This window comes from Petaurus breviceps, unplaced genomic scaffold (assembly GCF_028583685.1).
Source record: "Petaurus breviceps papuanus isolate PSGF00001 unplaced genomic scaffold, PetGlider_PUasm1.0 90879, whole genome shotgun sequence".
Lineage (NCBI taxonomy): Eukaryota > Metazoa > Chordata > Mammalia > Diprotodontia > Petauridae > Petaurus > Petaurus breviceps.
In genome coordinates this window covers 297815-313287 of record NW_027187368.1, presented here as the reverse complement: position 1 = coordinate 313287, position 15473 = coordinate 297815, and the positions used below count along the sequence as shown (strand labels likewise).

At 39.6% G+C, this 15473-nt stretch overlaps 1 protein-coding gene across 1 annotated transcript in view; it reads right to left on the bottom strand.

Annotated features, from left to right (window-relative positions):
* Positions 1-15473, bottom strand: part of DENND1A (DENN domain containing 1A) — a gene marked incomplete at its 5' end in the record, with an annotated part of 386178 nt that overhangs the window by 78086 nt on the left and 292619 nt on the right. Inside the window, one exon of the mRNA XM_069073945.1 lies at positions 10800-10931. Within this exon, the coding sequence (XP_068930046.1) occupies positions 10800-10931 (132 nt within the window). The remainder of the gene's footprint in view (positions 1-10799; positions 10932-15473) is intronic.

The window sequence follows — 15473 nt, the reverse complement described above, 5'->3', positions numbered from 1 at the left end:
AGTCCACTAATATAAGTGAGCACAGGAGTTGGGGAGGAAAGGACATCTTCGAGCCAGACATTGAACTTACTGAGGAAAAAAGAGCATCCTGGAGCTCAGTAGAGAAGAGCTACTAGGATTTTGATTGAGTGGTGGATACCAGTTGAGTGAACCTCAGAGAAGAGGGTTCTGAGTGATGGTGGTAGAGGGTAGCCTTGGATTTGGCAGTGGGGAGCAAGGAGGATTCCAAGGAGTATTCTCCCACTGTGACCAGTGAGTGGTGGGGTAGGAGTCAAAGTGCAACCAATGTTGGAAAGGGAAGTTGGGTCTTCAGAAGGGAGCCAGGTCTCAATGAGAGAGGACTTTGCAAACCTTCAAGTGCTATTTGAATGTCAACTCTTATTATTGGGAGAGGAATTTGACTTATTCAGCTTGGTTCCAGATGGCAGAAGTAGGAGCTATGGCCAGTGGGGAGGTATAGTTACAGAGAGTCAGATTTAGTCTTAATATAAGAAACAATTTTTCTAACAATTAGTGTTTTCCAAAAGTAGAAAATGTCACCTTAGGAGCCCCCCATTATTGGAGGTGTTCAAGGCATACCACCCATCAGTTATGTCTTAGAAGAGATTCATGCTTCAGGTAAGGCTCATATAAGATGACTCCTAAGGTCCCTTCCAAATCTGACATTCTATAGACTTCCTAAAAATCAGAGATGCCCCAATATTTAAGGGTGCTGCTCTCTGAGGTAGTAAGTTCCCCAGCACTGGAGGTCTTCAGGTAGATCCACTGCTGAGGATTTTGTAAAGGAGATTTGTGTTTAGGTAAGATTTGGATTGGATGACTCCTGAGGTTCCTTCTAAGATTATGTGGTTTGAATAGTGAATTGTATTGCTTGTAATATGCTTTCAAAATTTAAGATTTTTTCCATCTGCCCCGTGACAAACTCTGATGGATCTCCCTTGGTGCAGTGAACTAGAATCCTTATCTCCCTGAATCTGCCTGCAGGCTCTGATTCCCTTTGAAGGCAGGTGAAGTTCAAAGTGCTTGGGTGCAGCCTTCAAACTACTCTAGTCACCATTTTCACAGAAATGACCTTTTGACAATAATAAATAAAAAGAACAAATTTAAGTTTAGGGTCATCACCAAGTTTGTTGTTCCTTATGGTTTCTAGGAACTTCTGTGTACCAGCCCTTCCAAAGTCATCTCTGAGAGCCACTGCAGCTCCAAAATCTGCCTTTCCCCAGGGCTGCCACATTTCAGACTCCTGAAGAAAACAGAGACCACAGGAGAGAGAAGAGGAAAAATCCAGTCTGCCCATATGAGAAGGGAAGGAGAGATGCTTAAGGCAATATGGCCATGAGGAAAGAATCCTAAGCTTGCAAGAGACCTGGTTTGGCTTCCTGGCTCTGTCTCTTAACTGTGTGACCTTGGGAACATCACTGCAGGGAGCTCTGGGACAAAGAGCCCTGGCTTGGAAATAAGAAGTTTGGATTCCAACTCTTCCTTCTGTGTGACCCTGGGTGAGTTGCTTCCCCTCTCTAGATCTTAGCTTTCTCATCTGTAAAATGAGGTGGTTGGGACAAGATTCTCTCTCAGGTCCCTCCTGCTAGTTTTAAATCCTAGCATCCTATTGCCAAGTCTCAGTTTTTCCATCCCTAAAGTGGAAACAGTAATAAAAATTCACACAGCACTTCAAGTCCTCTGAAACACCCTCCTTTCAACAACTCCATGAGGTTAATAGCACAACCATTATCCCTAATTTACAGAAAAGTCAACTGAGTATCAGAGATGGTTAAATAGTAGCAGAGTTGGGATTCAAACCAAGTCTGTGGTCTTGAACTCTAGGACTCCTCCCACAACAATGTGCCTCTCCCTGAAGTGGAGGGAGGGAGGGAGGAAGCAGTCACATTTATTACAGTAGACCCCATTGCCTGGGAGGTAGTACTGGGCTTGGTTTGGCAGACTTGGGTCAGGATCTTGGCAATGACACTCTTACTATGTGAGGAATGTGGGGGATGAAACATTTCTTGATCTAACAATCTCTTCTAAGATATCACTGTCTCTGTTTGCCTGTCTCTTCCTCCCTATTATGGCATTGTAAAGATTGCAAACCTCAGTTTTCTCATCTGTAAAACGGGGATAAAAGAAATATAGGCAGTGCAGATAGGTGAGGGCAAGCAACCTAAATCTTTTGATCCTAAGTCCTGTGCTTTTCGCACTACACCACAATGAGTCTGAGAAGTGCTTAAGAGCAACAGAAACTGATGGCTTGTTATCATAATCCTCATATTTATGTAATGCTTTATGGATATATAACACCCTTATATCCATTAACTCCCAACACAAAGTTATAGGGCTCCCTAAATCTGGATACTCGAGGAGCGCCTGTCACAAGATAAATATCAATCTTGTTTGAAATTACTGCAAAGTAGATGAAATGTTTAATTAACACCTTCACTCACAGAATACTTCAAGGACTGGGCAGAAAGAAACTCATTTTCATAGAGTGCTACAAGCCAGGAGGGGGGCCATTCTGCTTCTGGCTTTGTCTCAAACAAAGAGGCGGTATCCACAAAGAGTGGTTCAAGCACTTCTGCCCTTATCAGGAGTCAGTAGACATGGGTTCAAGTCCTCACTTTGGCCACTAACTCGCTGTGCGACCACAGGCAAGTCAATCCTCCCTCTGAGCTTCAGTTTCTTCAATGAACACATTGGACAAAGTGACCTCTAGAGCTTCTTCTGGCTCTAACATGTAATATAGGTTCTAACAGTTGTGGTTTTAAGGCTTCTTTCAGCATCAATGATCTATGTTCTAATGCCTCCTCTTTAATTCCATTTAAGATTTATATAGTACAGTACCATACACCATAGCATTTGTTTGTTACAAAGCAGGTAGTACAAAATACCTGCATCTTACTGAGACTGAAACCGAGCTTCAGAGAAGTCAAGTGACTTGCCTAGAGTCACAGAAGTATGTCAGCTGAAATCTATATCTATATATGAAATCATTCTACACATTTAAGAGTCTGTAGGGGGCGGCTAGGTGGCGCAGTGAGTAAAGCACCGGCCCTGGAGTCAGGAGGACCTGAGTTCAGATCCTGAGCCATGGACACTTAACACACACACACACACACACACACACACACACACACACACAACTAGTCATGTAACCTTGGGCAATTTACTTAACCCCAATTGCCCTCCAAAAGGCAAAAAAAAAAAAAAAAGAGTCTGTGCTCAGTTTCAATATACTCTTTCTCTGTTATCTTCAATCCATGCTGAATAGAGAATAAGTGGTTTGGATTTCAAAGCAATTGCTAGTTGAATTTGAGCCTCCTTCAGTTAACAAAATTTCAAATGAGGTCTACCAAATACAGTATCAGGAAGATATTTCTAATTTTGACTATCTTTGGCTAGGATATTTAGGTTTCTTCACTTCAACAAAAACAGACAAAAGATATCCACAAAGATAACAAAACACATTTCAGCAAACACTGAATCCTTAATCAAAACCTCTTGAATTTTCAACTCAGCACTTGTGAAGTTCTTGAATCTCATTTCTCTTCTTCTATTGGCACTTCTTTCCCCCCCCTAAATCTAATGCTATGTTTAGAGGCAAGCTCCTTTGATTGTTTACTTTGGCTTCTAAGAGAAAACTGTCTAAAGCATAGTGTGACTACACAATGGAAAGGCCAACCATGGCCCATCAACCCAACCTTCATGAAGAGTAATAATAACTGCTGCTTTTATCTCTTTACAGTCTTGTGAGGTAGCAATTTCAAGTACTACTGCCCCCCGTTTACAGATGAGGACACTGAGACTTAGATGAAGTGATTTACCCACAGTCACATAGTTAGTAAGGGTCAATTCTTTCTGCTATACCACATTGACTCCCAAGGGGCAATGACAACAGCACAGACAAGTAGGAAAAAAGCTGCAGAATCAGAGCTAGAAGGTACCTTAGAAATGATCAAGATCTATCTAATGCCCTTATTTTATTGATGAAGAAATGGAGGCTCAGAGATGTTAAGAGATTTGCTCAAGGTCACAAAGGCAGTAAATATCAGAGCTGGGTTTGAATCTCAGTCTTCTGACTTCAAATCCAGAGCTCTTTCCAAATGTATCACATTCCTTCCCTGTCACTGATTTTCTGTTTGAAAATCAGTTTCTCATTTAGTAATAAAAATGTACCTAAGGTAAAATTAGACTTTAGTGTAATTTTTATAATTACAAAGCTATTTCTAGTAGAGGACAAGAATCTAGATTTATGACCACCAAGGACTGGAAATTCTTCCATAAGAGGGCTAATTTGCTATTTTTTTTTTCTCCATTTGAGCAAAAAAGAAATACAAACATGGTGACAAAGCTAGTAGGGCACTTAGCACTTGATGAAATGAACTAATAACTTTAAAGTTTACTTTTTATAAAGTGCTTTCTTCACAACAATTCTGAGAGGCTATTAGTATGAGTATTATTGTCCCCATTTTATAGATGGAGAAAGGGAGGCTAAATCACCTGCTGACAGCTACACAGGAACTGCTAGAGCAGAGATGTGAACACAGGTTTCCCAGCTCCAAGTTTGTGCTTTCTCCTCCTTGTTGCAAAGTGCCTTCTATTCAAATCATTAAGATCTAGTAATTTTATAAGACTTCATAGAATCACTAAATGTCAGAGTAGGAAATTTTAGAATAAATAATATTAAGACACAGGATGCTAGAGTTAGAAAAGACCTCAGAACACAGACCAAAAAGGACTTTAGAATAAAGAATCTTAGAATGTTTAGAGGTGGAAAGGACCTCAAAACCCTTAATTTTAATCTCTTCCTTTTACAAGTGAGGAAAGAGAAATCCAGAGAAAGGTTCTAATTTGCTCAAGGCCACACAGTGAGTTGCAGCAGGGTGGAGGTCTAGGACCTAGACTTCTTTACTCCTAGTTCACTGGTCTCTCCACTACACATGAACCTTAGTTTCAAATTGAAAAAGGTTAAAAAGTGACTTTTTTGGTAGCTGACCGAAACATCCACCAAATATGAGCCCAAGATGACTTTTTCTTTTTGCATATAATAGTGTTAAGTCTATACAAAGATGAAGAAACTCCTCTTTTAATACAGAGTTTATATCTGAGAGGTATTCAAACCAACTGCTGTCCTAAGTCTCTGGGAATCACTGGAATCTTCGGTTTTGTCTCCAACTTACTCCATTGGTGCATTATTTCAATTCTGGAACTTTACACTAAATAGCTTAAAGAATGTTCTTTTAGTTTGGGGGAAAAAGAGGTACCTTTCAACACAAGCCCTTTGGAATCCATCAGGGTGGAAAGCAAGAGATTCATTTGTCCACAGATCAATCAGTTAAGGGAGAATGCAAAGCAGAAGGACCCTGGGGCCATTTCCCATGATCCTCCATATGATTCTTTATTTCTGTTTTCTGCCTCCTAAGAGCAGGACTGGTAATAGCAAGTAAAATTCCTAACTGAGGTCCACATCCTTGATGGTATTAATCTATACCAGAATACGAAACCCATATTCAGAGTTTCCATGGCCAATCTGATTTGCTCATGATGTATGGGAAAAGATTTGAACAATTACTCTGCTACTAACTCTACGTATGACCTTGGGCAAGTAATTTTCGTCACAGCTAAAAGAACATAGAGAACAAACTGCCAGAGCTAGAAGGAACCTTAGAATGTCTGAATAAGAATATTAGCACTACAAGAGACCTCAAAATATTGAATTCCATAAAATGAAGTCCATAAAAGGAGATTTTGGATCTGATTATCTAGTCCCCTCAACACATCCAGCATTCCCCCACCTCTATTCCCTTTGCTTATGCAAATTTATTCCCTTTGTCCCAAATTCCCCACCCCTATACCTCAGCCAGCACTCAACCTTCAAGACCCAGCTCTAAAGCTACCACCTCTCTGAAGCCTACCTGGATTCCTCCAGCTTAAAGTGATATCTCCCTCATCTGATCATGTAACACTCTGTGCTCCTCTTATAAGTCCACATCATATTATAATCTTTCTTTATTTGTGTCCAAGTCTCATCTCCTTCACTAGAATAAAAATTCCTTGATGATGGGGCAATGTTTTATTTATCTTTGAATTCTTCCCTTCTCTGAACACAGGGCACTCACTGCACATAACAAGAGCTTCATAAATGTTTCCTGAATGAATGAAATAACATCTTTTTTTCGTTTTTTTTTTTTCTTTCTTTTTTTTTTTTTTTTACCGTGCACAGAGGAATATAATTAAAACTCTCAGGGAAACACAAGCATTTTTAGAATCACAGCATCTGAAACCTTGATGTTTCTGAGCTCTGTGGCCCTGCCTGTACTATATGGGTGCTTACGAATAATTTACCATGATACTGTGTGTTTAAGAAATGGCTGAATAATGAAGACTGTCACAACTGTGAGCAGACTGGAGAGGGCCAGAAGCTAACATGCAGTAGGGTAAGCCACAAAGAGTTAAAATGAAGGGGTTTAATGCCTTTCCTAGACCATCCCCCCTTTAGCTAATCTGTCATGTAATGAAGAAAAGCTCCCAGCACAGGACAGCTAGCTGCCGGCTCACTTACAGCAAACTGATTAAGAATGTTCAACCGACGGCAGACTGTAGACCTTCCCTGGTGAAAATAAATAGACTGTATGCAAATGTGTTTGTCACTTTGACAGCATGTCTCAATTAAGGCATCTCGTTGCTGTGGGTAGGCTCGGGCGCTGCAGCTGTACAGGGGAGCCCACTGCATTACTGATACTCGGGGCTTGACCCTCATCCACATGCATGCATTTTAAAAATTTCTGCCTTCCCCCAGTACACTTGCATAATGCTGGCAGACACGTGAAGCCAGTCACAGACGGGAAAAAACACACTTTTATCCTCCCTAGTTTACAGACCTGTGAAGGCACAAACAGCTCTTATTTCAACAGTTTGGGGTGGCTTTTTAATTGTTTATTCGACCCCCCCTCCCCCTCCTATCTATTCTATCTATCAATTTATCTATCTATCCATTCACACACATAGGGGCACATACACACCCAGACACATGCTATCTGCATTTATGTGCATACAAAAACACACAACATTTATTCCCCATTTATTGGAAAAGGACATTAAAACAGTCCTTCACTCTTACCAAAACAGGAAAAAGATTTCTTCACATTTAACACTAGGATATTTTTCAACTCCTGTGTCATATTTTCAAAAATGCATCTGTCCAGGAGGAGTGTGTACATACAGAAAGAGGGACAAAGGCTACTGGGGAAAGAGCCCCCCTCCCCCACACCACCCCCTTCCTGCCTGGGGCTGCCATCCTGGATACACTATGTGGCCAAAGCTTTCATTGTTAGCAATGGTAGTGACAGTCACTCAGGTTTGTTCCAACTTTGAGCTGATGTCCAGAGGGATGGAGGGGAGGGGGGATGGATCTTTCAGAGGAAGGGTATGGGGAAGTAGAAATTATATCTTTTTTGAGGTTATCTTTAACAAAATCTTTTTTTTTGTAGTAAATATCCCACTTTTAAGTTTTAAAGCAAAAAAAATTGCAAAAACAAAAAACCCCTAAAGATAAGTCATGTGACTATTTCAAACAAAGCATTAGATGGATGAGAAAAATCTATCTGCAAACTTGCTGCTTGAACTAATAACCTATGGCAAATAAAATATTTTTTTACTGTAAGATTCTTAAGTATTTAAAGACTGAAATAAAACTGAAATGAAAATACCTTAAAGGCCACTTCATTAAATGAAATAATTTAGTGAAACTGCCTTCAAAATTATTTCTGTGTGGTACTATAATAGAAAAAGCATTGGATTTGGAAATCAGACACCTTGAAATCAAATTTCAGCTCTAACATAGTCTATATGATTTTAGGCAAGTCATTTAATTTATTTGAGCCTCAGTTTTCTCATCTGTAGAATGGTGTTGGCCTGCATGATTTCTAAGGTCTTTTCCAGCTTTTAATCTTATGGATAATTTAGCAAGTTTGGGTTTAAGATTATTTCAGTTTTATTTTAACCTTAAGAACACTGTATTGAGGGGAAAACCCTTGAACAAAACCTTGCATATATGCCTGCTTATTACATTTAACTTTGGTAATTGGTTCCCTCAAAATAAGTCCTTCAATAAAAGTATGTGTATGGAGATGATTGCTGGAGATAAAATGAACAATTTTGATTATACAAAATTGAAAAGTTTTTGGTGCGGCTAGGTGGCACAGTGAATAGAGCACCGGCCCTGGAGTCAGGACGACCTGAGTTTAAATCAGGCCTCAGACACTTAACTAAATTTACTAGCCATGTGACCTTGGGCAAGTCACTTAACCCCAATTGTCCCAACTTCCCCCCTTACAAAAAAAATTTTTTTGAAAAGTTTTTGTGCAAAATCAATGCAGTTAGAATTAGAATGAAAATAGTTTAACTGGGAAAAAAATTTTTGCAGCAGATTTGCTGGATAAAGATTTGTTATCAAGGATATAGAATAGATACAAATATATGAGAACAAGAGCCATTCCATAATAGATTAATGGTCAGAGGAAATGAACAGGAAATTCAAAAGGAGAAAAGTAATGACCATATGAAAAAATGCTCCAAATAATTGACGATAACAGAAATGCACATTAAAACAACTGTGAGCTCCATATCACCTAAATCAGACTGGCATAGATTACAAAAATTTAAAAAAAAAAAAGAAAAGAGAAAGGACAATTTCAAGGGGGTCTATGAGAAGAAATTCACATTAATATACTGTTGGTGGAGCAGTGAATTGGTTTAATCATTCCATTCCAACAAGCAATTTGGAACTATATCCCAAAAGTCATCCCCTTGACCCAGCAAAACCACTACTCGGCATACAGACCAAACAGATGAAAGAAAGAAAGAAAAGACAATAAAGTACAAGAGTGTTTTATAGCAGCACTATATGTTGTAGCACAGAACTATAAACAAAAAGGGGGTGCCCATCAAATGCGTAGAAGTTGAACAAATTATGGTATGGGGATATAATAGAATATTATTGTGCCATAAGAAGTGATGAAAGCAGAAACAGCTGGGAGAACCTGGATGAGCTGATATAGAGAAAAGTGAGCAGAACCAGTAGAATAATTTATAAAACAACTTAGAAAGACTTAATAATTCTGATGAATGCAATGACCAATCATTACTCCAGAGGTGTGAGGATGACTCAGTCATGCATATCAATCCATGATAGAGAGGTGATAAAATGGAGAAATAGATTTTCTCCATTTTTTTTTCAGACATGGCCAGTGTATGGATTTGTTATTCTTGATTATACTTATTTGTGACTTGCAAGAATTATAGTGTGGGGGTGGGTGGAAGGTGTAAGAGGTAGTGATAGGGATGCAAAGAAAAATAAAAAGCATCAGTGAAACATTTAAAAATATTCAGAAGAGAGCATAAGGAAGTTCAGAAGGGCACAAAGACAAGGAGTGTAGTTTTGGTATTCCTGTATTAAACTTCATATATACTACAAAAAGCCTCTGAGCTGTACATAATAGAGATCTGCAATTTCATATCCTCTTTTTCTGTTCTTTATACAGGGGAATGTTCATTTTGCTGATGTTCATCAAAATCCTAATGAAATACTAAACTTAAAAAGGAAGAATGTGTATATGTGTGAGGAGGGCAGTTTATTCTAGTAAGAATCATTTTTATGCACACCTAAGAAGCTGTATTGCTGAGGGAAGCAGGCTAATGCTGGGTTAGGTGGGGGGATGAATACTAAAACTGCTGGAATTCAATCTTAGGTCTCTTTGATGACCATCTCCAGTCTTTTTCTAGCAATAGACCAGAGTATCGCAGTTTGTTTTGATGTGGCTGGTTTTTTGTTCAACAAATTTATTACATGCCTACTCTGCTAGGTAATGGGTAGGGATGCTTGGGTGGTAGGGGGAGGTATATAAAGAGGTTGCTATTTCATGGAGTTCAGTCTAAAAGAGGACAAGACACCAATATATAAATATTAGTAATGTATTAGTAACATTCTTCTGACACAGTGTTGATTGTGGCCACATGCTGTTGGGTTTGTGTCTTACTCCATCCCCCATTCTCTTTGTCAATGGTATCTTAGAAGACTTTGGTTTATCAACATTTCACCTTATCAAAGAATCGTTTTACATTTGCTCTGAAAAGAATTTCAGAGACAAAACACCTAATTCAATCAAAGGAGCTGATGAAGAACAGACAAGATTCCTTCTTTGCACAAAAGCATGATCATAGTGAGAAACTGACAAAGAGAAGTTAATTTTTTATATCTTGGTACCATGTTTAACTTTGGAAAGACATTCAACAAAAAGACAGTTTTCCCAACACTTATAATAGATGAAAATATTTCTGGATTGCCTGCATCAGAATACGGGTGTTTATCCTGTAGAGAATGACTTCTGATATGGATTTTCTGGGAGTATATTAATAAAGAACAACCAAATTGATTTTCTTAAAGCTAAGGTTTGCTGCCTTTTACTTGGGGATACAGAGAGGGAGCCTGCCATGCTAAAAGGTTCTAATGAGCTGGTTCTCTCTCAGGTAGTGAGAGCAGAAGCTGTTGGATTTAATGAGTTCACATAAGAGTCAAAAGAGTTGACTGCCATGGCCATGATGCTTTGCTTCCATATTCTGGAAATTTCTTCAGTGAGATTTTGAAACAGAAAAATACTTCTGAATATTGGAAGTTGAGAGCAACTTTCACTAGAGAAAACTGTTATGAAAAAGAATCCTGAAAATCAAGATGAATTGTAGACAGGCTAGATAATATTTCTGAAGTCCATTTTGGTAGAATTGTAAAAGAAGGGTTCTATGCATACCTGCCCAAAGTGCACGGTGATGGGCCTCCTGTCTTCTCGGACTTTGGAATCCTTTGCTTCAGCTAATGGTGAAGGAGCAGCCTTTGGCAAAGGATCTTCTGTGGCTGGGCTACAGCCATTTTCAGCAATATCCTGTGAGGTAGAAAAATGTCAGTGATGCTACCTTTGGTATATACTGGACTAAGTATATAAAACACAGGAAGATGGGAGGTTTCATGGGGAGTGGAAAGCTGTATTGGGAACCAGTAAACTTGGATTTTCTTAGTTCTTCCACGAAGGGGTGTTGGGCAAGTCATCTCTATCTGAGCCTCAATTTCTCCATCTATACAGTGAGTGAATTGCCCTAGATCAGGGGTGGGGAACCTGTGGCCTTGAGGCCATGTATGACCCTCTAGGTCTGCACTTGTGGCCTTGAGGCCACAGGTTCCCCACCCTGTCCTAGATGATCTCTAATGTCCCTTTAAATTCTGATAATCTATATTCTAGGATCCCATCAATTCAACTATCCTGTGTTGTATGCTCTAATATTTGATGTTTGAAGGCTCTTTCCAACTACTTACATCAATTTTATATTATGTTCATTAATATATATGTATCTTCTCCCTAGCTAAGGAGCTGAACATTGAGTCTTTCTCATACCAAGTGCTCAATAAACATTTATTGAACTGAATTGCAACTTTTCCTTGGCAATAGAGGCTGCTGAACTGAAAACCTAAACTTTATGTACCTCTGTAGCACTTAGTAACAAGAGTGAGAGAATGACATAGCTTTGCAAGGGTGACTGAAAGTTGGCTACTAAAAGACCCTGCTTTGATCAAATGACCCCCCTGACATGGCCCCTCCAGTTTTAGTCTTGATAAGGTACAATAATGAGACATGTAAGCTGATAGCCAATTAGAAATGGGGTTTTTGGACATAGGCTGACCTAAAGTACTTAGGTCAAATAAAACAAAGAGGTGGATGGGCTCTGTCTGCTCCAGAGAACAATAAGAGACCCTTTTTAGATCCAGATGGTGACACACAATGCTTCCCAAGAAGGAATGGAGGAGTGAGAATGTGTGTATATGAATGTATTGTGTAGTGGTAATGTGGAGGGTAAGCAAAAGCAGCAATGTAATTAGTTAAAATGGTCTAGAAAAAATAATTTTTTGAGTGGCCCAGGTGAATATTTTGAATAAAAACAATAGTGCAGGGTACTATGTAAGGGACATTACATCTTTGAAATACAAGAAGGAAGTAGTCATAAAAAATGAATCACAAAATTATAGTATACCAAAAACAGAAGTGGATGAAGGTAAAGGGAAGGGAATAAGCACCTACACTTGCCAGACACTGTGCTAAGTACTTAAAAAATGTTATCTCATTTGATCCTCACAACAACTCTGTGAAGCAGATGCTATTATTATCCTTGTTTTACAGTTGAGAAAAACAAAGCAAACTGCCCAGAGTCACACAGCTAGTAAGCGTCTGAGGCCAGATTTGAACTCAGGCATTCCTGATTCCGGGCCGAACACTCTCTTCACTGTGCTACTTGGCTGCCTTGCTCTGCTGCCAGGGACCTGAGAATGCAGCACGTAAGGTCACAGAATGTGAACGGACAGAGCTGGAAGGGAACATGGAATGTTGGCGATAGAAGGAATGGCCTTTCACTCTAACATTCCATAACTAGCATACTTTAAGCTCCTTGTTAGGTCTAATGTCTGCATAGCTTTCTATGTTCTAAGACTTTTCTTTCTAGTGATTTCATCAGTAACTTACAGCTTTGGAGAGTTGCTGGGGGTTGACAGGCCTCCAACAGGGGTCATTCTGACTCCAAGCAAGTCTGGGTCTCTCAACATAAGATCTCTTATAGCGCTGATAGTCTATGTCCTAATGTTTTATCCGACGCTAACATTCTATTTTCTATTGTAATATTATAAGTTTTTTTTTCCAGTTGACATTTTATATTCTATGTTCTAACAGTGGATGTTCTAAGGTCCTTTCCAGGTCTAATTAAACTTAATTAAAAATATTTATTAAGTGCCTAATAAGTGCCAAGAACAAGCATGATCTCTGGGGATATGAAACCCAAACCAACATTTTCTATTTTATGTTCTAATGCTATTTATAATTCCAAAGTTCTGCCATATGTTCTCTGTATGAGGTCATGTGCTAGAATATGTGGGTGACATAAAGATAATGACAGAGTTCTTGCCCCCAGTGGAGCTGACAATCTAGCAGAAGTGATAAGTACATAATACAGCTCTAATGCAACACTCTATTTTCTCTCATTGGTCTCGTTAGTTCCCATGAATTCAACTACAGCCTCTGTGCAGATGTCTCCCAAATCTATATCCTCTTTTGAGTTCCAGACCTATATCTCCACTTGCCTACTAGACAGCAACACCAGGATATTCAAAAGGCACTTCAAACTCAATGTGTCAAAATCAGAACTCATTGGCTTTCCCCCTAAAACCACTTCTCTCTCTAATATTATTTCTATTGAGGGCAGCACCTTCTCCTAAGTCAGGTAGATAACCTCAGACACCTCCTTGGTCCTTAACTTTCATTCACTCAAAACAGAGAATTAATTACCAAGTCTCTTGATCTACCTTCTTAACATCTCTTTATCTGACACCTTCTTCCCATTCATACATATCCAAATTTTAGTTCAGTCAATCAATAATTAAGTGATGACTAGGTTGCAGGCACTGTACTAAGCACTGAGGGTAAGAAGAAAGGCAAAAACACTATTCCTGCCCTTAAGGAGTTCACATTCTAATGGGAGAGACAGCATGTAAATAACTATGTAAATATACCACACACACACACACACACACACACACACAGACACACACAAAGTAGATGGGAGGTAATTTCAAAGAGAAGACATTAGCAGGGGTGGGTGATGGGGGAAAAAGGAAGAATCAAGAGAGGTCTCCTGGGAGCAGAGATATGATTTGACCAGAGTCTTGAGAGAAGCCAGGCAAGAGGCAGAGGTAAGGAGGGAGAATATTCCAGGCATGCAGCTGGGGTAGAAAAGGTCGCATGAGAAAAAAACAGAAAGACCTGGATTGTAGAGTGCATAGAGGATAGGAAAGCCTGGAGAAGGAGGAAGGGGCTAGGCTGTGAAAGGCTTTCAGTGTCAAACAGAAGCCTTTGTATTTGATCCTAGAAGTAACTGGGAGTCACTGGAGCTTGCTTACACAGTAAGAAGATTATTAGACCTATACCTTGGAAAAATCACTTTGGCAGTCAAGTGGAGGATGAGTAGAGATGAGAGACAGCGAGACCAGTTAGGAAGTTATTGTAATAGTCCAGGTGAGAGGGGCTGAGGGCATGTACAAGGGTGGTGGCTTCGTAAGTGGAGAGAAGAGGTCAGATATGAAAAATGCTATGAAGATAGAAAAGATCTGGCTACAGAATGAACACGTAGGGTGAAAGGGAGTGTGTGAGCACGGGACACTGGGACAATGGTAATGTCTTCAACAGTAAGAGGAAAGACAACCTTTCTTGCCTGGATTATTGCCCCCTAATTGGTCTCCCTACCTCTGCTCTTTCCTTTTCATAATCTACTCTCTGCACAGCTGCCAAATAGATATTCCTAAAGCACAGATTTGATCGTCGCTTCCTTGCTCAAGACACTTGAGTGGCACCTTTTTCTTGTTATGGTTAAGTAGAAGTTCCTCTGTTTGTCATTTAAAATCCTTTGCCATCTTGCTCAAGCCTATCTTTCCAGGTTGATTTTCCATTACTTTTCATAATTTACTCTATGTTCTGGCCAAGTACTGGCCTCTTCCCTATTCCCTATATTAGCATTTCATCTCCCACATCTGCCACAGAACTGACTGTTCCCTGTACCTAGAATTCTCTCTCTTTTCACCTCTATCTCTTGGAACCCATAACTCCATTCAAAGCTCAGTTAAAGTGCCACCTCCAAAAGATCTTCCCTGATTTCTCCAGTTATTAGTATCTCCCAACCATCTTTTATTTACCTTATATGCATGCTATTTTGACTTCTCTGTTAACATACTGTATATATCTATAGTAGAATGTAAACTCCATGAGGACAGGAGCTGTCTCATTTCTGTATTTGTATTCTCAATACCCACTACATTGGCTGGTACATTGTAGGCATTTAGTTGAGAAGAATTCCCATACCTCTTTGAAGCTTTGCATTACCCACACCTGAGTGCCAGAGCCAGGGGTCAAAGGGAAAATATTTTTGGCTCCAAGTTTGTTATCTATAATGCAGGAGAAATCTTCATAATCTAAAGCAGTCAGGGAACCTTCTCAGCATCTCTGACCCAGATTTCTCATGGGTGGCTTCATTCCTCTCCCTCTCTCTTGCCTACATTGAGAGAGGCCCTTTCTTTTGCTAGCCTAACACATCTACAACCAAGGTGCTTGAAGAGAAGAAATGCAAATTAGGAAATGAATATTGATATCCCCAATTGAGAGCAATGTTGGAATTTCCTTGATTGAGCCAGAGCAAGATTTTTAATGCATTTAGAGAAGAGGAACTGACAGCTGTGTGACAAGGTGTGAACATGGTTATTCTATACAGTGCATACCTACAGCTTACAAGCGTGCGCACACACACACACACACATACACACACACACACACACACACACACACACGATTTAAACTCCCACAGAACCAAAGATCAGTATCTGACCCCACTCCCAGCAT